Below are 25,471 nucleotides of genomic sequence, written 5' to 3'. Positions count from 1 at the left end.
TGCTCAGGACTGCAATGTAAATGCCACAGAGACCACAGAGGAATGAGCAACATGCTTCCAGAGGGAAATTAGGTCTGGCTGCCTTTAGCAGAATTGGGGCCAGTTTAGCAGTACAGGCCAATGACATGATTTGCACATATGCTGCAGGGATCTTCAATTTAGAATGCTTGTTCCATTCTGGATGTTACTAAGCCATGTACTGCCAGCCCCTTGTTCATGAACCATATATGGTCATAACTTTCCTGAACCACTCCGAGTGATGGCTAACTCACCAAAACTACTATGGAGTAGCTGAACAGTTCTGCACCAGAGTAAGAAGGATTACGGTAATTTCTTTCTTACTGGGTGCCATGTGGGGAAATTGTTATGGGACAAAAAACTGTCCTCAGAAATATTTCCAGTGACCTGGAAGAGGAAAACAATCGAGGCAGACCTTTTAAAAAAAACAATCTCACATATTGTCGAAGGCTTTCACGGCCGGAATCCAGATCCTCTGAAGATGTCAGCCACAGATGCAGGCGAAACGTCAGGAGAGAATGTTGCTAGAACACGGCCATACAGCCCGGAAACCACACAGCACCCCAATCTCACATAGATTGTAAGCACATCTGACCTGAGCTTTCTACTTATCTCCAATTATGAAAACTAGAAACTTACTTGGAAAAACTGGCTGGTCCACATGTGAATGCAAACACTGGCTGCACAGACCACTGCGGGATACCACCCAAAGTGCAGTGGGGCTGCCCACCCCTGCTCTGAAGTCCTGCCCTAGGACAGTGTGCAAAAGATTGTAGCCTTAAGGCAAAGCAGTTGCCTCTCCTACCTTCGACACTTGAAGGGGTCTTTTCTGTTCCAAGCCCCCCTGCAGCCGGAAGCCCCACGGAGCCCCTCCAGAAAGAGAGACGACGAGTTCTTCCTCTCCAGCTCCCATGACTCCGGCACTTTCCCTTCTCTCCAATGACAACGGTCTTCTCTTTCCGACAGTCCTCCGGTTCTCAAGAGATGGTGGCTTCGGCCTCCATATCTGCAAGCGGCGTCACCTTTCTCAAGTCCCCACTGAAGCTCCCACTTCCCCTTCCCCCTTTGGGCTCACGCCGGGGAGATTCTCGTCCAGCCAGGAATGTACCCTCTACCCTTCTGGGCCAGCTGCTGATGAGCTGACTATCACCAGACGTCTTGATTCCACTTTTGGTCAGGGGCCAGAGGCATTTTGCACATGCACCTTTTCACTCTCTCACGCTGCTCCCCCCCCCCCCCTCCTGACCCGCAACAGACCCTGGATCTCTCACCAGGCACCTGGCTCAAAATAGCTCAGCCCTCCTACTTTTTTCCAGAGCTTTGTCTTCTGCATGGCCTGCCAAGGATTCATTAAACGCTATATTAAAAAATCTTGGTAATTCCTGTACTCCTGAAGGCTTCCCCCGTGCACACAAGAACTGTCCAATGGCGACACTACCTTCCTCAAAGGAACCTCCACTTCTTTCATGCAAAGCGTCAGACAGGATGCAACGGGAGATTCTCCTGCGCAAATAAAATACGCCAGAGTTGCAATTTGTTTCAGTGGGACTGGCCGATGGTGCTCCAATTGCTAACATAATTCTCTGTATGAAATGCCCCCATGGCCAGTAGACCATTTTTCAAAAGAAAGATGCAAGAGCCTGAAAGATGTAGATCAAAATGCAAACACCAATGTGCAAATTACATTTAAGAGATCTAGAGATTCCTCTATAATTGTGAGATGTATAAGTTGAGAATAACTGTACCATGCTACTCTGCATTGGTCAGACCTCACCTCGAATACCGTGTTCAGTTCTGGAACGTGTCCAGAGGGCAACCAAAATCGTAAAAGGTCTGGAATCCATGCCCCACGAAGAGAGGCTTAGGGAGCTGGGGATGTTTAGTCTGGAGAAGCAAAGGTTGAGGGCGGACATGATAGCCATATTTAAATATTTGAAGGGATGCCATGTTGGTGAGGGAGCAAGCTTGTTTTCTGTTACCTCAGAGACTAGGACACTGAGTAATGGATTCAAGGTGCAGGAAAAGAGATTCCACCTAAACATTAGGAAGAACTTCTTGACAGTAAGGGCTGTTCGACAGTGGAATACGCTACCTCAGAGGGAGGTGGAGTCTCCTTCTTCGGAGGTTTTCAAACAGAGACTGGATGGCCATCTGTCAAGAGTGCTTTGATTGTGTGACAGGGAGTTGGACTTGATGGCCCTTGTGGTCTCTTTCAACAATATGACTGATTATGCATGGTGAGATTCCCACAACCTCACTGGGAGTCTTTATTTCAGTGTTATGTTCGGCGTTATTACTCACCACTCTGTTAAACATTAGGAAGAACTTCTTGACCAGTGGTTCTCAACCTTCCTAATGACATGACCCTTTAATAGAGTTCCTCATGTTGTGGTGACCCCCAACCCTAACATTTATCCATTTTACGGATGGAGAACACTGATGCAGAGAGTCTTAGGTGACCCCTGTTAAGGGGTCGTTCGACCCCCAAAGGGGTCGCGACCCACAGGTTGAGAATCACTATTCTTGACAGTAAGGGCTGTTCGACAGTGGAATATGCTACCTCAGAGGCAGGTGGAGTCTCCTTCTTCGGAGGTTTTCAAACAGAGACTGGATGGCCATCTGTCAGGAGTGCTTTGACTGTGTGTCAGGGAGTTGGACTTGATGGCCCTTGTGGTCTCTTCCAACAATATGACTGATTATGAATGGTGAGAGTCCCACAACCTCACTGGGAGTCTTAGTTTCAGTGTTATGTTCGACATTATTACTCACTACTCTGTTAAACATTAGGAAGAACTTCCTGACAGTAAGGGTTGTTTGACAGTGGAATTCACTGCCTCGGAGAGTGGTGGAGTCTCCTTCTTTGGAGGTTTTTAAAAGGAGGCTGGATGATCATATGTCAGGAGTGCTTTGTGTGTTCCTGCATGGCTGGGGGTTGGACTTGATGGCCCTTGGGGGTCTCTTCCAACTCTATGATTCTATGAACAAAACAGAAGCAGCTGTTTGTCTCTCTTTACATTTTTTAAATACTGTAAGAAAAAAATGTGTCAGAAAGTTACTGAATGAAGCTACTAATAGCAAGAATATTCTTAGTTACTTTTAAAGAGCTGCAGTTAAACAGCATGTGAGAAAAGAGAGAAGGGACAGCAGCTAAAGTGCTGGATGAAGACTGGGTAGATCTGGGTTCAAATTCATGCTCAGTTAGAAAACCCACTCCACTCCCTTGACAAACCCCTGGTTCACAGCTTTGTTGCAAAGTGGAAGGAGTGACAGGGCTGTCAGCTCCAGGTTGAGAAATACCTGGAAATTTTTTTTGGGGGGGGGGGGGGAAGAGCCTGAGTAGGATGGGTTCAGGGGAGGGACTTCTGTGGGGCATAATGCCACGGATGGAGTCCACCTCCCAAAGCAGCCATTTGCTCCAGGTGAACTGGTGTATGATGTTTCCTGGGGATACGATGTAAAACCAGAAGATCTCCAGCCACCCAGTAAAGGTTGGCAACCCTAAGTAGAGGAGGGAGCCCCCTGAACTCCTCGGAGCAAAGCTAAACCGCAGAGGAGCACAACAGAGACAGGGGAGTCCAAATCGGAGCCCCTCGCCTCCTTCCTCCGCTCCCTACAGTGTGTCGCTCTCCCCCCCTTCCTTTGTTTCAGCAACGACGCGTGTCAGGCTCCAGGAGACCTTCGCCCAAACGGCAGCTGCCGTAAGATGAAGCGCTGCATTCCGGCCCGGGATTAGCACAGGGGTGCTGGCCAGCAGGCAGCCGCCAGGGGCTGGGAGTGCCCCGCCCGCACGGTGGCAGGACGCAAAGCCCGAGGGGGGGGGGCACCCGCGAGGAGGTCCTCGTCGTCCTCTGCTGGCCGAGCCAACCTGGCCCCAGCCGGACGGAAGCAGCGGAGGCGGGCCCTCAGGTGCGGGTAGTGGCGGCTCCCTCCAACCAGGGCCGGGCACGGGGCACCCCCGTAGGGGCCTCCCTCCCGTCAGAAGCGGGATTTGGGCGGAAGCGACTCGGTCGCGGCCTAGGCTCCCGCCTCCCCTGCCTTTGTCCGAAGGGGCGACCAGACCGGCGCCAGGGGCGGGGCGGAGTGGAGGCGGGGGAACTCAGACGGAAGCGCCGCCCCCACCCCTCGGTCACCAGGCCGGAAGCCGTCACGCCCCACATTCTGTCTGGAAACGGTGGGGAGGGGGAATTGGAAGCGCGTCAAAGACGCCCGGCTGCCGCTGTGCGGGGCTCGCGCCCTGCCGCCACCTGGTGCGCATGCGCGTCATCCGGGCATTGCGGCGCTGGGGCGCGTTGGCCGCGCAGTGAGACGTGGCAGCCGGAGGAGAAGCGAGGCGCCAGGGAAGGGCGCTTCCGGGGAGGGCCAGTTGAGCGACAGGCCCAGGAACCGGAAGTCGGCGGCGGCGGCGGAGGAGGAGGGCTGGCCGTGGTAGGAACCGCGCTCGGGGTCTGAGGGGCCTTTGGCCGGAGCCACGGCGAGGCAGGCCGGCTGAGGTGAGCGAGCGAGCGAGTGAGGGCAGGGCGGGTCTCGCGGCGGAGCTGGAGCCTGAGCGGGCGCCCTCCTCCCTCCGCGCGCCCGGCCTTGACGGGGCCTGCCCTTTGCTGTCTCCGAGGCCGGGCTCGGAGGCCGCCACCCGCGCGGCGTCCTCCGCATCTCCAGGAATCTCCCCCGGTGCGGCGGCGGCGTAGCCCGCAGTCCCTCGCCCGGAGCGGCAGGAAGCGAGCCTTGGTCCCCCCACCCCCCACGGCCGTGCCCGGCGGGGCTCAAGGGGTTCTACTCACTGACTGACCGGGGCGTGTGTGTCCTTAAATATGACTGGGGACCCCAACACGGTCGGAGGGGGGGGGGGCTTTGAATGTGAGCGAGTCAGACCTCCGGGAGCCTGTCACGGCCGCCGCCGCTCGCCCCGACTGGCAGCGGCTCTGTCAGGCGAAAGGTCTTTCTCAGCACTCGGTGCCAGGCCGGTTCCCATGGGATTGATGGGGGAGCGGGGGATGAGACTGATGGTTTTAAACACCCACCTACTCCAATACCCGAGCGTGCATTTCTTTAGGGTCTACACACGTGTCCGTTTTCTTACCAGGTCTGTAGGGCAGCCTTACAACATAAATTGGTGCTACCATGTTACACGCACGAGGCTGAAAGAACAAGTTGCGCAACATCATCTCACTGATTTATGAGATTTGAAGCGGGGCTTTGTGGGCTCAGGTAGATGCTCACCTATCTGGACAAGTCACAGAGAGATTCGTTCCTTTCAGCTCCCTGAGTTGGGCTCATGGTGGTTACCCACCTTCCTGCAACCTGGTTTTGGCAATCTAGTCTCGTTAGGTTTCTTCTCTCTCCCAATTCTTGTGCCCTGCCATGTCCATGGTTGCCTTGGAACCCCAGTGGAAAGGCTCCTGGTTTGGCTGTCATTAAACCCAAACTCCCGTCTCTTGAAGGTTTCGGAAGCTTGTTATGTTCCATTGTGACTCTCCTTTATGGTGCATGCCATTTGAATTCAGCTGTGACTGCCCCAAAAGTGTGGCTTTTTGAAGACTAATGTGTTTATCCAGTACTATGAATGCTAACATTAAAAACGTTAACGGCTAACCTTAATTTGGGTGTGTTTATTGGCATCGAACTTGATACCCCTCTCCTGCAATTTATACAAATAGTTTTTTTCACCTGTCAGTAAAGGTTTAGGTACTTGCATGACCTTCAGAGCTGCCAATCTTGCCTTCAGAATGAGAATGGAGCAAAGTTTTTTTATGGATATGGGTTGCTTCTTTGGTGGTTTGGAAAGGCCAGAGAACCTTTGCTCCTAGTGAGGTGTGACTGAATGTAGTGGAATATAGTTCAAGTACTGTGAGTGTTGCGGTTGCATCCTGTTAAAGCTAGAGAGTTGGATAATGTTGGAGAAGGAGACTATGAGGTCAGGACTGCTGAGCAACTATACTAAGTACAGTGCAATATAAAGTGGAAAAGGATAAGGGTGCATCTCCATCACACACAAGCTTGTCAAATGGTGGCATCATGATCAACAAACAGTACTTGGGTCTTGGTGTATCACCCAGAAGTCCTCAACGAGTGAATACTTCTTGATATAAACTGCTTTACATTGAATCCAATGCCCCTTCTGCACAGGCAGAATAATGCGTTTCCAAACCACTTTCACAACTGTTTGCAAGTGGATTTTGCTATTCCACACAGCTTCAAAGAGCATTGAAAGCAGTTTGAAAGTGCATTATTCTGCATGTGCGGAAGGAGCCCAAGTGTTGGTCCACCAAGCTCAGTATTTCCTGCTCTGACTGGCCAGGCTGAGGTCTTTCATATCTCTTACTATCGGATCCCTTTGACTGGAGATGCTAGGCCAGGGATTGAACCTAGGACCTTTTGTATGCCAAGCAGATGCTCTACCATTCAGCCACAGTCCCTCCAAAGTGTACGCATGGCACAGAACCCATCCTCCTGGAAACCTGATAGCAGGGGAGAAAGCAAAGGGAAGAAGCAGCATGCTGCTTAAGAAGTCCACCAATCAAATGTCGGCCATTGCAGGACTATTGTATGCTACAGGATGCCAGATGTCCTTACAAAGGATCCAATCCAGTGTTAGCTTCATTTGCTTACCAGTTTTTGAAGTTTTTTGATGGGGTGGAGGGGTCAGAGCATGGTGCTGGGAAAATTTGACCAATCTTAGTGATATTTGATTTTTAAAATATTTTTAAAATGTTAATATTAATTTAATGTAATATTAGTATAAATATATAAACAATTAATATTTTTAATTTTTTAAAAATATATTGTGTCCTGACTGTGGCGTTGTGAACAATTTTTGCTGTTTTTACTGGATAAACATAGTACTGGATAATCTTTGAACAATTTTTGCTGTTTTTAAATTGTTTGACTCTTCAGGTCCTAACTGCCATTTTGTGTAACTTGGTCTGACCTTGCTGCTGTGGAACCTCAGCCAGAACCTGTGTTTCTGAAGTGACAGGAAGTACATCTCTGGAGAATTGGGTTCAATTGCCCACTCCTGTGCATGAAGCCTGCTGGGTGATCTTGGACCAATCATGGTTCTGTCAGTCCACGGAGAGGCAGGCAAATTACCTCTGAACCTCTCTGGCCTTGAAAAACCTACCGTGTCACTGTAAGTCAGCTGTGACTTCACAGCACACACTCACACAGCTCACCTAAAGAAGATTTGTATGCCTGAGAATCACCTTCTAGACGTGATAATGACATTTCTAGGCACCTGGGACTTTTCAAGGCTTGTTTCAGTCAGTCAAGATTTCCTAGTCATTGACTTCAGTTGTTGTGATAGGAACTCTGCTTGAGTGGGGATCAAGTAACAGAATAGGTTTTTTTAAAGGGTGATGGATAAAAAGTAAAATATGTATTTTTCCTCTTAGTGGCGAAGAGCCCTATCCAAAAGGTTGGGGGCGGGGGGGGAATCCGCTGAGGGAGCAGTGTGCTGGCCACACCAGTGGATTCTCCCTCCCCGGGGCACTTACCCCGGCAGAGCAGTGAAACCACTGGTATGTGGCTACGCTGCCCTCCCCCAGTTCTGGCATGCTTCGCAGGATGGTGCTACAGCAGTCTTGCATCTCCGATGCCTCCGCCAGTGTAGTGGGGCCAGGGGAGGTGCTGATGTTAGTTGGCTTCCTCCCAACCTTTGCAATGGCTGGTTGTAGCCCACACGTAAGCCTGCCTTTTGGTTGGCATAAGTCTAATGCAGCCCATTGGGGCTTCTCAGTGGTGGTGAGACTTCCTCTAAACCCATGGTGGCGAACCTTTGGCACCCCAGATGTTATGGACTACAATTCCCATCAGCCCCTGCCAGCATGGCCAATTGGCAGGGGCTGATGGGAATTGCAGTCCATAACATCTGGAGTGCCAAAGGTTCGCCACCACTGCTCTAAACCGTGCCGCCAGGAAACTACTTTCGAGATGGTGACTGGGTGCAGCCCCAGCACCATGGCCAGGCGCCCTGCTTGTGGATGAAGCTGTTAGGTTGGCATCTATGGATGGCTTTGCTTTGTATTTTCACAGCAAGCCTGTGAGGTAGGCTGACCTGAGAGATAATGGCAGTGTGCTTAATGGCAGAATTAGGATTTGAACTCAGGTCTGCCTAGACCTAATCTGATGTGCTATATATAGATAAGATGCATTTATGTTAATTGATACAGACTTGAGTTTTAAGTCAGACTTAGGCTTGGCGTTATAAACCTGTATCTGAATTGTACCACTTCAAACTGTAGATCATATAGTTGAATGTTCTTTGATACCCCAAAAATAATAATATCCCCGTACATGAATCATTCTCCACACATAGAGGTCAGGGAGACCCTTCTTCACAAAGTTGTTGTGAGGAGAAAATGAAGGAAGGGAAAGTCATGTGCATTGTCTGGAGATCCTGGGAGAGAGAGGGTAGGATAAAAGTGTGTTAAATAGACTTGGCTTTGTTCCGGAGATGCTCATTTTCCACATGCAGGGGTGGTTTTTTTTGGTAAGTCTTGATTCTGTCTGTAAACTGGTGTAGTTAATGCAGTGTGTGACGTGGTTAGATTATTTCGGTGGAGAATTCTGAATTGGAGAGGACAGTCTGCTCATCATCAAGGAATTGAAGTCCCAGACCGTCCTTAAAAGTACTGTCAAAATACTTCTCCCAATCCTCTTAAACTTTCATAAACTTACATGCATTTTTGTAGGCTACTGAATGTTTATTTTGTAATTTGTCTGTTTAGTTTTGTAGTATGCAACCTGTTACTTGTTGTCTCTACGTTGTATGCTCTCAGAATTAATGGGTTTAAATCCAATGAATAACAACATAGTTAATACACATTGACTTCTCTCTAAGGCTCATTCCGCACATGCAGAATAATGCACTTTCAAACTGCTTTCAGTGCTCTGTAAAGCTGTGCGGAATAGCAAAATCCACTTGCAAACAGTTGTGAAAGTGGTTTGAAAATGCATTATTTTGCGTGTGCGGAAGGGGCCTAAGGCTGAAAATCAGCTGCTTTTCATTGGGAATTTTAGGCTGTGATAGTTGCAGACAAACATGCTAAGCTGAAATGGATCTTCAGGCTGAGAACTCTGTTGGATAGGTAGATGCCGACAATTTTTTTTTCTGCATTCTGATTTCTGTAAGATTGTTTTTAAAGTGGACATGTCCTACCAGACTGCTACATATGGAGGTAGTGGAGGTGGAAAATTTTTCAGTAGTTCATTTTTCCTTGGAAAAACTTTTTGTTTCTAAATATGGCTTTATAAAATTAATGACAGTGAAGACCAATACAGAATTAGGCAAGCTTGACAGTTTTAAAACTGTAATTAAAGTTTTCAGATAATTGGAAATTGTGTGATAGAATACATCTGTGTTTTATCAATTTGTAAAGAGTGTGGGGAATACAGCCAGAAATACTCCACATTTAAAATCATGTTGTGAATTTGCCTGATTGGTCATGTAGATCCAAAGAAAACCAGAATTAAAATTCTTACTTACATTTCCTCTGACATAGTGGATTTTTAAGCCGCCTTTCTCCCTTGTGGTTCTCTCAAAGCGACATACAATATAGATAAATCATTATAAAAATGCAATAAAAACAAAATTATAAAAGCTCACCCATAAAACACAGTCACCCTTTAAAAACTCCAATGAAAACTACCAATAAATAAAATTGAAATCAGTCAAATGAAATAAATAAAAATGAAATCAGTCAAATGCAGTTCTAAGTTAAACTGAATTCAGTTGCCTCCTAAAGATCAAGAGTGAGGGGCCAGGTATACGCCTCCTGGAAATGTTACTCTGTAGTTGTGTGGGTGCCACTGAAAAGGCATATCCATCACATGAGCGCCTTTGATTGCAGGGACAGTCAGGATGGCTTCTCCCTGCAACCTGAGTTGGATAAGATATTGTGGTCACCAATCTGATAGGGAACAATTGCAAGTGAAGCCATGAAGTGAGGCAGTGGAACTGTGGCGCCCCCGCGTCTGCTCTCTACAGAAGACAGTGGGCAGCGCAATCTGGTGGGGTGGGGAACTGCCCAGGGACGGTGCAGCAATGGTACAGCTGTGCTGCTTTCTAGATGGATAGCTGCGCCTGGACCAACCCTGGAACGGCACAAAAAAAGACGACTGTGAGGAAAAGGGCCATGGCATAGGAGCACCGGCATGTTGTCCTGATCAATAGGCTGGCTTACAGCCAGCAGAGGAGTGGACGACTGGGGGAGGAGCAAAATGCAGAGGGCGGTCCAGGGGCAAGGAAGGGGGATGAAGAGGCAAAGCAGGGAGGAGGGGAGAGTGGGTGGCCCTGGAGAGCTACCAAAGGGGGCCATCAGAAGATGGAGCAGGAGAATCCCCCCTCCAGGGCAGGCAGCCCTTGGTGAAGCGCTGAAGGTGTGGTCAGTGCAGGAAGGGGCAGTAGGGATCAATGGTGCCCCAAGGGGTGGAAACACTGGAAAAGGCAACCCCTGTATACAGGTCTGGGGGCCCGCCAGAAGGCGGGGCAGGTGCCACAAGGGTCTCCAGAGTGGAACAGGTTACCCAAGATTCCCTCCATTCAAGCTTGTCCCTTTGTTGCACCATGTTAAGCAAAGCCTCAAGGTGGCTCAAGGCTCTAGAGACGGTGGCAGACAGGACAGCCATTCAGGGCCCTCACTCTCTTCCTGGCCCAGCAGAAAGAGTTGAGCCTGAGTGCCGAGAAACACTTAACAGTCATCCCCCCTTTAAGTTGCAGCAGCCGTCTGTCTGAGGGCAATGCTTGCATCCCCCAGCTTACCTGCGGTGGTGTGGCTGCTCCTTCAAGTCCTGGCTGTGGAGCTGTTGCAAGTGAAATGAATACTTGGTGGGAGAGCTCAGCCACAGAGTCTGTCGACTTGGATCTCTTGGAGGGGTTATTGGACAGAGTCCCCTCTACTCAGGAAGAACTTTGTGACTGTCAGGGGCTGTTTGACAGTGGAATTCACTGCCTCGGAGAGTGATGGAGTCTCTGAGGCAGTGAATTCCACTGTCGAACAGCCCCTGACAGTCACAAAGTTTGTAAACAGAGACTGGATGTGCATATGTCAGGAGTGCTTTGATTGTATGTTCCTGCATGGCAGGGGATTGGACTTGATGGCCCTTGGGGTCTCTTCCAACTCTATGATTCTATGATTCATGCAGCTGCCCTCGGTGTGGCCCTGCTTGCTGTATCTCTCCACAGCAGGGAACTGTCTGGCAACATCCTACCTTGTGGAGCTTGCGTGGTTCAGGCTGGGATAGAGCTCACCATCGACCATGAGCCTGGTGGGCATCTTGAGCGCTTTCAGTGCCTTGGAAGCGGGGTCGTGCCGATTGTGTGTGTGTGGGGTGTGTGTGGCTTCGAAGTTGATATGATGGGGCCCTTACAAAAGCAGGCTTTCCTAGCACTTAAAGGGTTCACCCTGGGCACCCCCCCCCCTTTGGTGCTGGGGCAAGTGGCAGTGCTTTTGCCCTCCCTCCCCCCATTGTGGGCGGTGCTGTAGATTTAATTGAAATAGGAGAGTCCATGGGAAGGTGTGCACAGTTTGCAGGGAGTGTGAAAAATTACAGAGCAGTAAAAAGAAGCAAAATGTTTGAATTGTGGTACTTTAATGTGTTTCTCTTCCTTCCATTCTTGCAGGTGAAGACTGCGTTGGGGATGTGAACACAATGAGTGTAAACCAGCAAGCTCACACTGGGCCACCTTACGGGCAGACTCAGCCTGGATATCCGGGATATCCCCAGCCTGCCTATGGAGGGCAGCAGATCCCGGGCCTGCCTCCTTCTCAGTACGGTGCTTACAACGGTCCAGTGACAGGATACGAGCAGATGGGCCCTCCTCAAGGTAGTGTCAGTGGGGGAAACCGGTCTTTATTTGGTCCTGGTCTTTGCATTCCAGCCGTCTAGGGCCATGGTGGCGAACCTTTGGCACTCCAGATGTTATGGACTACAATTCCCATCAGCCCCTGCCAGCATGGCCAATTGGCCATGCTGGTAGGGGCTGATGGGAATTGTAGTCCATAACATCTGGAGTGCCAAAGGTTTGCCACCACTGGTCTAGGGCATCCCCAGGATAGCTTTTGTGATTTAAAAAGTGTGTAACAATGTTAAAAACCTTTATTAGAAGCAATATTTATTTTTTTACAATTAAATATTTGTGGGTGTTTTGTGCTGGGAATGGTGTAGTTGCAGTTCAGTGTCACGGTGGTGCATGGACGAGCAAAGGGCTACCTTGTGGTAGGTTGCCATCCCTCTACTGAATAGTTTTGGTCAACTGCGGAGATTAAATGAGTTGTTGGCAGCTGAAAGACCCTCTGCCCGATTTGCCTGCCTGAGGGGAAAGAGTCGAGCCCTTGGCTGTCAAGATGGAATGGGAAGGAGATTATCGCTGTGGCAACAGAATGTGCTGCCAAACCACTCAGCGATTGGAGGAAATTCATTTCTGGCCAAGGCTTGAAGTGTTGGAAGAGGGGTGGTTGTCAGGTACTCTTGTCTTTGCTTGTGTGGGCCACAACAGAGAGCATACAGAATAGTGTCTCAGCTGGCCTTCTCAGACATGACAAGCATGCCCTATTCAACGTCATTTCTTCATATCTAACACATCAGCAGGGTAGGGCTCAGTCTGTGTCATAGAGGTGTGAAGCCAGGAGAGCTGGTTTGTCTAGTGTGGCTTGACAGGCTGAGTCGCCCAGAAACTCCTCGTCTGCCACTCCAGTAATGTCCTCAACCTGTCTGTCTTCCTTTTCTTGAGTAGAGGCTAACCATTTTGCTTAATTTTCACACTGGACCTTAAGTGCTTCATTTATTGAGTGGAACATAGAAGTATAAACTCTGGTGTTTGAGGGCAGTCTTTATTCTAATTCATGTACACTTTTTAGAGTTCCTGTCCCTGAAGTCTCATTGCAGGAGGCTGCATAGTATTTAAAGCAACCCTAGCGCTGAAACAATTCCTGGATGTGTATGGCATTTCTTCTGTAAACTGTTTAGATCAGTGATGGCGAACCTTTTCGAGACCGAGTGCCCTAATAGCAACCCAAAACCTACTTATTTATCGCAAAGTGCCAAAGCAAGAATTTAACCTGAATAACCCCCTCGAGCAGGAGCCAGCCTTTTGTAGCCTCTAGCAAGTCCCACATGCTTCACTCCTGCACCTCCTACATCTCTCTGCTGCCCCTGCCACTGGAGCCAAGCAGCCTCCTGGAGCACAGGCACCAGGCCTGCCAGCCAAGTCCTCCCTGCTGTCTGAGGTGCATGCACATCAAGTCCAGCAGCCCAGGCCAGCCTAGATGTGTGGGGGGAGATTCCCCCCCCCCCCATGATGAACTCTGTGCATGCATGCCCACAGAGAGAACTCTGAGTGCCACCTCTGGCACCCGTACCATAGGTTCGCCACCACTGGTTTAGATTGTGCATCATTGTAACAAAATTTCAGAGGCTGGGAATTTGCTATGAAGTGTATCAGATACCCATGAGAGGATACACATTTTGATGTATGCAGAATCCAGATATTTTGAGCTTTATTTATTAATGTAATATTTTGGTGAGCTGTAAATTGTCGCCATCTCTAGTGAAGACGCTGGGGCACTATTGCGAGGACTTTCACTGAATGGAGTTTTTGAGCAATCTTGACCATTGGTGACAGCTGACACCAAAGGCAGCATTGCATCTGAGAAGCTCCTGAAACGATGATCTTGGATAACCAGGGAGGCAGACTCCATTAATTGTCACAGGGCCTGGCCACCCAATATTGCAGGACTTTCCCTTAGTTTCAGCTTCTGTGAATCTCCAGTCATATGTAGAAACTAAGAGGAGGAAAAATACAGTTTGGTGTCATCACTTAAATCTCAGTTGGGTGATGTCTGGCAGACTTCAGCATGCTGAACAACTGAGGAGACAGTATCTCTTAATAAGACTTCCACGGGACAGGCTCTAAAAAGATTGAATGCAGTGGCAAAGTGTTTTTAGGCCCCCTGTGGATAGTGGGGATAGTGAAGGTAAAGTTCTGTGAAGTCTAGTGAAGTCAGCTCTGATAGAGGCAGGGTATGTATGTGTCTAAGCTAGTACATCTACACCAGTGATCTTGATCCAGCCACAAATTGAGAAGCCAGAGCAGCTGTCTTCTGAGGGCTCGTGGAACAAGAAGCTGGAAGACAGAACAAGAACAAGTGGGGAATCTGGCATAAGGAGTACTGAGCAGCAACTAGATGATGGCTTTAAGAACACAGGTACCCTGTGCTGGATGAGAGCAGTGATTGTTTGTCTGGTCCATCATCTTGCTTTGCACAATGGCCAGCCAGTTAACCTGGAGTGGCAACCACAGTGTGTAGAGGCGAAGTCCTTTAGCTGATGCTGCCTCCTGGCACTGTGCTTTGGGAGACCAAATTTCCTTGAAACACCTTTTTAAAAAATCTGGGTACTGTTGGCTGCTTTGCTGTTCACCACTACGTGGGCTGATTTTAGCAGCAAGATATATAGACTGGTTAGAGCAGAGGTCTTCAAACTATGGCCCTCCAGATATTCAGGAACTACAATTCCCATCAGCCTCTGCCAGCATGGCCAAGTAGCAGGCCTGATGGGAATTGTGGTTCCTGAACATCTGGAGGGCTATAGTTTGAAGACCCCTGGGTTAGAGGATCCACAGTTTCGCAGCTGAGCTTCTTAGGAGTGCTTTTATCATCTAGATTCATGGTTGTGATTATTTTAATTGTCAGCAGTGCAATCCATGTGTTTCTCTATCATCTCTTGCTACATTTGCAGCTTAAGGCATATTTTGCTGCTGTGTAGAGCAGGGATCCCTAAACCTGTCGAGCCTGTGGGCACTTTGGGAATTTTGAGAAGTGGGTGCAACTGTAACGTTGCTGCCATGGGGTAAAATGTTGAGCATGTCCCTAAGATGGCAGCCACTGTTTCTGAAGAGGTATTCGCTGCAAACACAAAGGTGACACCTCCTGAATTCTTCTGAGGAAAGCTAGCACTGGTTATTTACTTTGGGGAAGAGGCAAATGGTTGCTCAGACACCCATAGGTGCCAGGTATTTTTTAAGAAGATAGGGAAAAGTCACAAAATGCCTGAGTGCCACATAGACATTGGGACTGTGTTCTGGCTCTGCTCATGGCTGGGTATGTATGATTTTTTATAACATTCCTGTAGGGCAGCGGAGAACATCAGTATTGGAAAGGTGTGTATAATCTTTTTGCTTCTTTCCAACTTTTCTTATTTTCTTTTTAGGTTACTTTCCTTCTCTGGGGTTTCCTTCTAAGGGCTCTCCTGTTTCTTTTGATTCTGACACTTCTTTCACACCTGATTTCATAGGTAAATGGTTTCTTTTCCATGCAGCGTCACCTGTAAGAAAAGGCCATTTCTGATGTGTCTCTTGTGGCATTTCATTTGATTGTTGCAACTGATTGATACAACATGAAGTCCCTAACATTTCATTGCAGGAAATCTGTTGGTTTGGGGTGGGGTAGGGATAGGGATAGGTGGGTTCAAATGTGTTGAATATCCCACACAAAGTCTTGGCCTTCAAAAGTCTGGTAACCAAGTGGGCAAGAAAAACAAACCAAAATGAACAAAATGCAAACATTAATACAGAAAGTGGAATACTAATGTTTTTAATAGTATATACAACAATAAAATCATAGTATTAAAACAGTGGCTATATCTGTACCACCTGTGCATGGCACCTTCCTCTTAGTACAAATAGTACAAATAATGAACAGGATAATAAAAATATACACAAGGATCATACAGATCACTTTCAGATGACTTTGAAATTGCTATTAAGGCAACTCTGTATTTGGACCATGAAGGCCTTCTCCAATTCTCCGCATGTTGTTTATCTACTTATTAAATAAAATAAAATAGATCAGGCACAGAATGAATCCATTAAAATAAAGAGAAAGTGATTTATATTTAAAAGTCTGTTCTAATTGAATATAAATAATTAAAATCATTCTGAATCTATTAAACATACCTCAAAATTGTAAGCAAATTCCTTACAAAAATGCTGTATGCTGTCATGGAATGTGTTAATATAAATCCCAAGTTTTTGTTTATAATCAGTATCCATTACCCAGGCACACGTACCTTACAGAAATAGAATGATACTATTTTCAGTGTCATGTGAACCTAAAATTATACACCAAACAAATGTCTCTTTTCCCCTCAAATTCCGTATTAATCAGCCATTATGGGAAAAAAGTTTTGAAATAATTAGGTGTCTTAGCCTGACCAGGGCAGATCATGTCCATGTGGTACATATATTGACAGCAGTATATTTAACTTGGAACAGGTTTGTTTCCTGGTCCAGGCAGTCAAGGGAAGGTTGCAACCTTTATGGTCCAAGTGTCAACCCCCACCCCCCTTGACACCTACAAGGGGGAGGTTTAAGAGGTGCCTTTCATGATGACCAAATGATATGTGATATGCAAGGCTTATAGTTTGTAAAGAGAGCAAAGGAGGCCCATCATTCGCCCACTGCTAGCAGGGAAGCTGGCCGAAGAGGGAGCAGTTTTGCCTGCTTTCTTGTCTTCACTGGATCGCATGTGGGTCCCCCTATTCACGGCATCAGCTTGAGTTCTCATGGGCTGCTGAGGAAGATAGAGGAAGATCTTCTTCCTTCCTGCTGGTGGGGCATAGGATTCACACTATAAATGTTCTGCTTTTGCCAGTGAACAGAGGTTTCCACTGTTAATTGTGTGTGCTGATAGGTCATGTCCACCATCCTTTCAAAAAGTTGAAGTAACTGTCCATGTGAGTTTTCTGGGTAATAGGTATATGACTGACATTCCATTAAATGCCTCTAGGTTCTCTAAGAGCTCCTCCCTCCTCTGGAGCCCCAGTTCCTTCCGGACAACCTGCCTGCAGTCAATTTGGGCAAGGAGATGTGCGCAACGGGATTCCTGCTCCAACAGTCCCGGCACAAAGGTAATCACGGAAAAGCCTTTTTGTTCCCATCTCCAGCAAAATGGTATATTCTTGGTTTTGTGCTTTTCACTGTAACTGCAGTTATGTCACTTTTAATAAGCAAGTGGGATACTTGGAGAAATTGGAAGCTTTGGCAAAAGTATTTGGTTTGTCCTTCATGGCTTCAGCCGAACCTCCTTGAGAAACTGTCTACTTCCATAGGATCTATCATGACCTTTCAAATCATCTGAGCAAGCAAACCGAAAAGACTCAGGTGTTCTGACAGCAGGGATTGATCCAGGAATAGGGTCATTTTAGTGTCTGTACATTATGTACAGGAGCTGCGTGACGAAGTGGTGAAATGCTTGCACTGCCACTCACGCGGTCAGGAGTTTGAGCCCCCTGTAGGTCAGATATCCTGGCAGCTGGCTCATGGTCAACTCAGCCATCCATCCATTTCTTGGTGGGTAAATGAGTACCTAGCTCATAGCTAGGGGGTAAAGAATAGCCGGGGAAAGCAATGGCAAACTACCCCACAAAAGAAGCTTGCCTATGAAATCACTGCTCACAGTGGTATCCCAGGGTCGGATACGACCAAAGGGGAAACTTTACCTTTACATTATATACATAATGAATTTGGATATATTGAGTAGAGGGAGTGGAACACATTTCACCAACTTGAAAGCTGAAATCAAACTGAGCCAAACAGAAGGCTGTATGTCACAAACATTTTCATGCCCTTTGAAGAACTCCTGTTTGTGGTGAAATTAGTTTACAAACAACAACCAGTAAGCGAGAATAGTAAAGGTGAGAGAGGGGGGAAATATATCTGGATTGTTCTCATTGGGATGTGCATTCTGGTGCAACAGCAGCTGGTTTGAGACCTCATTGTGTGACTTCCTTTCCTTCTGTGCTGAATTACATCACCTCATAGCAGAGTCTGGCTCCTCTCACGGGCAGCATGACACTCTTTTGGCACCCAACAGGGAGAAATGTAGAGTATTACACTCAGAAAGAAATTACACTCTGAAAGTATTACACTCAGAAAGAAATGAAATGCACAGGTGTAAGATGGGCAACACCTGACTTGACAGCAGTACGTGTGAAGGGGATCAGGGCATCTTAGTAGACCACACACTGAACATGAGTCAATGGTATGATGTGGCAGCTATGAAGGTCAGTGTGATTCTGAGCTGCATCAACAGGAGTATAGTGTCTAGATCCAAGGAAGTAATAGGACCACTCTATTCTGCATTGATCAGACCTCCCCTGGAATCCTGTGTCCAGTTCTGGGCACCACAATTCTAGAAGGAGATTGACAAGCTGGAGTGTGTCCAGAGGAAGGCGACCAAAGTGGTAAAAAGTCTGGAAACCATTCCCTGTGAGGAGGAACTTAGGGAGAAGAAGAAGAAGAGTTTGGATTTATATCCCCCCTGTCTCTCTCCCGTGGAGACTCCAAGGGCTTACAATCTCCTTGCCCTTCCCCCCTCACAACAAACACCCTGTGAGGTAGGTGGGGCTGGGTAAGTTTAGCCTGGGGAGGTTGAAGAGAGACAAGGTAGCCATGTTTAAATATTTGAAGGGATGTCCTGTTGAAGAGGGACTGTTGTGACTTGTTTGATCTTCCAGTAAACATACTCAGCCGGAAACGAATTCCATTTAGTGACAGAAGTATCAGAACTTGGTTACACATTAAAGATTTTTTTTGGTCAAATCTGAGCTTGTGCCCCAAAGCCCTGATAATCAAGCACCAGCCCCTCCCCACACCCCGTTGCTATGCAGCGGTTTGCTCTCTGTTTCGAGCAATGAGCCCGCACCCCCTGTAGCCCCTAATAAGACATAGCCATCTGGCTCAGGGAAGGTCGTTTCACAGATGCTCGCGCCTACCAGCCATTAGCAAAGCAAAGCATGAAGCAGAACACATTCCCAGCACTCAAAAGCTCACTGACTGGTTGCCAGAATCCCTGTGCCTCTCTGGAGACATATGGCAAGAAATATCAGGAAGCAAGCTTGTTTTCTGCTGCTCCAGAGACTAGGACAAGAAGTAATGGATTCAAGGTGCAGGAAAAGAGATTCCACCTGGACATTAGGAAGAACTTCGTGAGGATAATTGCAGAGGTCTGGCTGCTGGCTGAGCAGGAAAGGTGCGAGACTCCTGCGGGAGTCAGGAACAGTCCAGAGTTCAAGCATGATGGAGCAAGCACAGTCCCAAAAGAGAAGGCAGGTGCGGTAGTCAAGGCACAGTCCCAGGCTTAGGCTCACTGGCAGACAGTACAGCAAAGGCCAGAAGAGAAATCCGGAGCCGATCCGGAGTCAAATGTCCAAAGAGATGAGCGGAGTGACAGGGGTGCAGGAACGGGACGCAGGTAGAGCATCAGTGAGATGAGGGGACGCCTTCCCTTCTGCGGAAAGAGAGCCGTTCGCAGCCAGGGGGAGTGGATCGCATCATTTTGCCTTGTTCTTTGAAACCGATTCTGTGAGCCACTTGTAACTGTGATCCACTTATAACTGACGAAGCACTTGCTGCTCTTGGATGCTTTCTGAGCAGGTCGAGGGAGCCTCCTGGCACTGTTGTTCCAATGGGGATGGCAGCGGCTGGAGGCAAGTGGGAGCTTGCTCTAGAGAAAGCATCAACTCGCTGAGGGAGCCAGCAGTAAGGGAAACCCTAGTCTGAGCTCGTCATTGGCGCGAGGGTGTTGCTTCCTGGTCGAGTTGGTCCGCTGGCTAGTCTCCTATTGCCGGATCTAAACAGCCCGGCACTTCCCTGCTGACAGCTGCCACCTTTTCTTGGTCTAAGCTGCTGCTGTCATCTGGCTCCACCTCTGCCTCACTTTCAGAGCCAAGGAATGTCTCCCTTCTGTCGGTAGAGAAGTTGGGAGCAGGGTGCGGGGAATGGGCATCACTTTCAAAGCTGTAAAATGTGTTTTCACTGTCCAATGAGCGGTCAACGGTAGAGTGTGAGAGGCTGGCATTTATCTGGAAGCCATGAAATGTCCCCTTTCTGTCAGATGAGGCATTGGAGGCGGGGTGCAGGGGCTGGCCATGACAGTAAGGGCTATTCAACAGTGCGCTGCCTCCGAAGGTGGTGGAGTCTCCTTTGGAGGTTTTTAAAGAGAGGCTGGATGGCCATCTTTCATGTGTTCTTGCATGGCAGGGGGTTGGACTTGATGGCCCTTGGGGTCTCTTCCAACTCTATCTGTGTTGTGTTTGTCTTTAAAAGCACCAACGCAGCAGCAGAGCGCCAGAATGGTGGCTGCAGACACTGAGGAGGTGGTGGGGGGAAGGAAATTTCCTCAGGTGTGTCTTTTTTTGTAACCTCCTCAGAGGAGTCCACATAGTCATTCTAGAATTCTAACATTAAGACTACGCTATTAATGGCTACACACAAACACCTTTAATGGAGGGATGGCATACCTGGAAAACCAAAACCCTCGTGGCAGTGTGTCTGTGTTTCAAGTGGCAGCAGAAAGTGAGCTGATTGGATCTGCCAAATATTTTAGCTACACTGTGTGTCAGTTCACTTATTTTTTAGTCTGGGCTAAAGTTCCAGTGGTAGAAGTATTTTATGTAGCAAAAGGAGGTCAGATTAGAGCAGTGATTCCCAACCAGGGTCCCGTGGTACCCTGGGATGCTGTGAAGCATGTCCCAGGGGTACTGCGTCAAATGCTACCCCCCCCCCCCCCCCCACTTTTGCGGTGTCTTCTGCCGGTGCCAGCAAGGACATGGAACTGGCCCAGAAGGCAGGACCTGCCACAAGGTCAGCAGCCACTTCCTGCCCCACAGTGCTTCCCTTCATCCTGGGAGGAAAAGGTGGTGGGGGGTAGGGGTGGCAAGCAGGGGCACTGGAAGGGGAAGGTGGGGGGGGGGTAGCAGGCAGGGTCACTGGGAAGGGAAGGTGGGGGGGATGGCAGGGGTACCGTGAGTTATGAAGAGTGAGGTCAAGGGTACCGTGACGTCGAAAATGTTGGGAAACACTGGATTAGAGGGAGGTGTCCAACGGGGTGCCACAGGTCTTAGTTCTGGGCCTGGTATTTTTCACTATTTTTAATAAATGATCTTCTGGAGGGACTATCCATTAACATTTGCAGATGACAAATCAGGAGGAGTAGCAAACACCCTGGAAGATAAAAATAGAATTCAGTGAGATCTGAACACAGTAGAAAAGTGGGCGGATGTGAAAAAACTAAGTTCAGTAAGGACAAGTTCAGACTTCTACATCTGGGAAACAAAATGAGAAGCCTACGTACTGGATGGTTGGGGGGGGGGTACACAAAATCTAGGGGACTGTAAGCTCAGTCTGAGCTGCCGGTGTGATGCAGCGGTAAAAAAGGCTAATGCGATCTTGGGGTGTGTCAAGAAGGGCATAACATCCATATTGCAAGGTGTCATAGTCCCGTTGTACACCACGTTGCCCGGGCCTCGGCTGGAGTGTTGTGTGCTGTTCTGGAGGATTCACTCAAAAAAAGAGATAGTGGGCAGAATGGAGCCAGGTGCAGAGGAGAGCGATGAGGATGATCAGGGGCCTGGAGACCCTAGCTCCAGGAGGAAAGGCCGAAGGATTTGAGAATGTTTAGCCAGGTTGCAGGGGTCTGCAACGTGCGACTCTCCACATGTTCATGGACTACAAATCCCATCAGCCCCTACCAGCATGGCTGAGGGATTTGAGAATGTTTAGTCAGGTTACAGGGGTCTGCAACCTGCGGCTCTCCAGATTTTCATGGACTACAAATCCCATCAGCCCCTGCCAGCATGGCTGAGGGATTTGAGAATGTTTGGCCAGGTTACAGGGGTCTGCAATCTGCAGCTCTCCAGATGTTCATGTGGGACTACAAATTCCATCAGCCCCTGCCAGCATGGCTGAGGATTTGAGAATGTTTAACTGAGTTACAGGGGTCTGCAATACTCCAGCCTCTTCAGAAGCTAAACATGGATCTACAATTCCCTGACAAGCCGCCGCCAGCATGGCCACTGGCCATGCTGTCAGGGGCTGATAAGGGAATTGTGAGTCCCATGAATCTGGAGAGCTGTAGATTGCAAGACCCTGAGCCAGAGAACAGAGGTGTTGAAGGGGTGGGGCATGAGGGCTCTCTTGGAGTATTTGAAGGGCTGTCATTTAGAGGGGTGCGGGGACATTAGGAAAAAAATGGTTTTATAGTGAGAGTAGTTCAGCAGTTGTGGAATCGACACGCACTAAGACCCGATGGTAGATTTCCCCTGAAGTGGGCAGTCTTCAAGCAGCCGCTGGACATGCCCTGCCGAGGGTGCTCTAGAGACTGATCCTACATCGAACGGGGGTGGAGCCATATTTCCCCTTCCGGCTCTAACCCTCTGTGGTTCTGTTTCTTCTCCAGACCTCCTGCTTCCCAGCAGTTCATGCTTGGCACAGCATCCGCCCCTGCTTCCCAGCCAGCTACTTTCCAGTATGCGTCACCTCCGAGGAGCACACAGCAGCTGACCAACCTTATGGCAGGGATGCAAATTGGCAGTGCTTCAACTTCAGCTCCTCCCCCAGCTGGCCTGGGCTACGGTGAGTTCTTGGAACATCTGAGTGTCGTTCAAATAGACTGATTTTTTTTTTGGAGAAGGGATCTAGGCTTCTGTGGGCAGGTGGGACGCACAGGAAATCTGGAAGCCTAGATACTGGAAATCTTACACGTGGCCTCACTGATCCTTAATTGGATTTTGAGTGTTAAAATTCCAAGGTCTTTTGGGTGCAGCATTGGCAGGGGGGTTGGGGCTGAGCACAGTCCGCCCCCCCACCCAAACCTTGAACAAGCCCTGATGGCATAACAAACTCTGGAACCATCTTGTGGAACCATCTCGTGGTGGATTAGAACGCTTCCTGGCCTTCCTTGTTGCTGTGGGGAACTGCAGAGACTGTGCCTATTCCCGATGGGTCTCTTCTTTGAGTGGCGGCTCACATGTCTTTGAACTGCGGAGTGGGAAACTCCAGGAGACATTTTGATAGAGCAGTGGTGGCGAACCTTTGGCACTCCAGATGTTATGGACTACAATTCCCATCAGCCCCTGCCAACATGGCCAATTGGCCATTCTGGAAGGAGCTGATGGGAATTGTAGTCCATAACTTTATCTGGAGTGCCAAAGGTTCGCCACCACGGTGATAGAGGGAACGAGTTGATATGTGTGGGGAGAGGGCGGACACTTTTATTCATAGCTAAATGTGAGCTCAAGGTGTGACCGTAATTTCTTTTGTGCTTCTCAGGTCCTCCTGCATCAGTCCCGCCTGCCTCAGGAAAGTTTTAGAAGTACTTAACTGTGTCACCCAGCCAATATGCATCTTACACCAGCCAAGGGACTCCTTCCCCTTAACCTGCCCTGATGGATTACCTCCCTACCAGCTTGTCTCTCAGGGTCTTCCCATTGCACAACCTGCCTGTTGCTTCTGGCCCTCCGGCCCGGCTGCTTACACCTTCCCCCTCAAGCGCCAGGCTTCTACCACCAGTTTCTGCTGCGGCTGGAGTTTCCAATTACCCACTCGTGTCTGGAGCTTCAAGGCCCCCGGCGATGCAGGGCGCATTACCGGGACAGGCAACTGCTGGGCTGATGACTTCCCAGCCTAATCACGCGACCTCCCCACCACCACCTATGGCGGGGCCACCTCCCGGACCGCCCAGACTAGCTGCTTGCAAGGACCGCCTCCTCCTCCTCCTCCCCAACCAGGATACCCACTGCAGCAAAACGGTATGTTTAGTGTACTGGGAGGAAAATTCCATAAGCGTCTTCTTGAACGCAAGCCATGCTGGATGAGATGTACTCATTTGTTGGGTGAACTGTGTTGAAGAGCAACGAAAATGTGTGTCTTAGACAATGACTCTTCTCTTGCATCATAATGCTAAGTATGTACGTAGGATTTAAGTCTTGGTTCTGACGCTTCTTCCTTCATTTTAAAAAGGTCCTCCATGTGAGTTTCTAAGTATAAGGACGTGATTTGGCTTGTTAATCGCCAGCTTCATCCAGAGGATGGTGGCTTTCCCAGTTGAACTTGGTTTGCTGCTTAACCTAGGCAGGAGAATGGATCCGGGTGGTGCTTGTAGCTTTTATACCACTCTTTGTTCCTTTCTGAGGGCTTAAAAAAACACACAAAACAATCCAATCCAAAAACCTTTATTAGGCATAAACCAGAAGTACCATACATTCCAAGTACAAAAACAGGATCATTGTTATATATCATGTAGAACATGGATTAAAAATGTAGCAACTGCTTCAGAAATTTCTACATTAGGGTTGTTCAATAGCTTAGACATTTTTTTAGTTTGTCTGGAGAGAAAACATAAATTCTAGAGGTGGTAAAAGTTCTCCCAGATGCGGTTCTAATATCATTATACCTTTGAACAGTAAAGCAGGATACATGAGGGACTGAGAGTCCATAGCGCTGGGACAGCACCGGCAACGCTTCTCACTTTGTAGGATGTTAAAGGAAACGACTTTGAAGATAGACAGAGGGGAATGAGTTGCACCTACCTTGCTATGCTTGTCTTCATGACCCATCTGCACTTATAATTAACAAGCTGTTCTAAATATACAGCAGGGCTAGATTTTGGGGGTGTGATCCCAAAGTATAGAGGGGAACAGGAGCTTAACACAAAACAATAACAATGAGAAGTAGGCTGTAAAATTGCTTCCCAGTGTTCAGACCTTGATCGTTCAAATGCTGTAGCTACTGGTTCCCATTGGACACCTGCCAACCACCATGCAAAAGATATGATTATGTAGATCTGGGTGCAGGTTACATGGCAGAGGTCTTCAGAAGATGATAGGTTGAATCCATGCGAATCTTCAAGGCAGCAGAGTGACTGGATCCTGCGATACCCCAGCAGAAACACAAGTGGGCCGACCTTGCGCAACACCCACACTTCCCCTTCTCTTGGAATCTGCCCAAGGTGGAAATGCGAGGCTATAATAAGCTTGACTTTGTGGCAAGCAGATGCAAGTCTTTCCCTTGTGTTTCTGCTTGCTAGAGAGCTCTGGCTCAGGTGGGAATTTTGCACTGGATCCAACCCCTGCAAGAGGGCCCTCCCATAACAAATGGCGGGAGAAGCATCATGTGCAAGCTGGGGGGCATGGGTGGGGTGGGGGTTGATTTTAATGGTTTTGAAATGTGATTTTTATCATGTCTGTTTCCAATTGTTAGCTACCCTGGTGGCCCTTGTAAGGGCCAAAAAGGAGGAATACAAAATTTGTAAATAAAACAAATAAGCTGATTTGCCTTCCTCACTTAAAACTGTGAATCTGCAAGCATTTTATTTATTTATTTGTCATATTTAATATACCGCTTCATCCCCGAAGGGCTCTGGGCTGTGTATAAGACACAGTCATTTAAAATTTCCAGCTAAAACCATAAATTAAACAGACCCCAACCCTAACTCCACAAAATCAGATGACAGACACCAACAACAGTCATTTACCAAGGGCGGTCAAAGCAGTAGGTGTGCACTATAAAGATGGAATAGAAGATGCAGGAGATGGCACCCTCAATGGCTGACCTCTTGAAAAACCCGCCAGAACAACCGTCTTGCAGGCCTTCTGGAACTGTTCTAGGTCCCGCAGGGCC

The 25,471-nt window shown here is 48.3% G+C and overlaps 2 protein-coding genes across 2 annotated transcripts in view; one reads left to right on the top strand and one right to left on the bottom strand.

Moving 5' to 3' along the window:
• SYNPO2L (synaptopodin 2 like) overlaps positions 1-1,121 on the bottom strand; it is a 61,525-nt gene extending 60,404 nt beyond the window's left edge. Inside the window, exon 1 of the mRNA XM_048504704.1 lies at positions 824-1,121. Coding sequence (XP_048360661.1) covers positions 824-931 — 108 coding nt within the window. The 5' untranslated portion in view covers positions 932-1,121. The remainder of the gene's footprint in view (positions 1-823) is intronic.
• A 3,072-nt stretch (positions 1,122-4,193) lies between these two features.
• The window catches only part of SEC24C (SEC24 homolog C, COPII coat complex component), a 53,877-nt gene continuing 32,599 nt past the window's right edge, over positions 4,194-25,471 (top strand). The window contains 10 exon segments of the mRNA XM_048503095.1: positions 4,194-4,508; positions 11,636-11,839; positions 15,223-15,306; positions 16,800-16,920; positions 22,251-22,426; positions 23,123-23,226; positions 23,229-23,324; positions 23,327-23,351; positions 23,354-23,541; positions 23,544-23,601. Of these exon segments, the coding sequence (XP_048359052.1) occupies positions 11,665-11,839; positions 15,223-15,306; positions 16,800-16,920; positions 22,251-22,426; positions 23,123-23,226; positions 23,229-23,324; positions 23,327-23,351; positions 23,354-23,541; positions 23,544-23,601 (1,027 nt within the window). The 5' untranslated portion in view covers positions 4,194-4,508; positions 11,636-11,664.

The sequence above is a fragment of the Sphaerodactylus townsendi genome, linkage group LG07 (genome assembly GCF_021028975.2).
Source record: "Sphaerodactylus townsendi isolate TG3544 linkage group LG07, MPM_Stown_v2.3, whole genome shotgun sequence".
In the NCBI taxonomy this organism is placed as follows: Eukaryota; Metazoa; Chordata; class Lepidosauria; order Squamata; family Sphaerodactylidae; genus Sphaerodactylus; species Sphaerodactylus townsendi.
The sequence above is the reverse complement of the archived record's forward strand: the minus strand, read 5'-3'. Positions and strand labels throughout refer to the sequence as shown.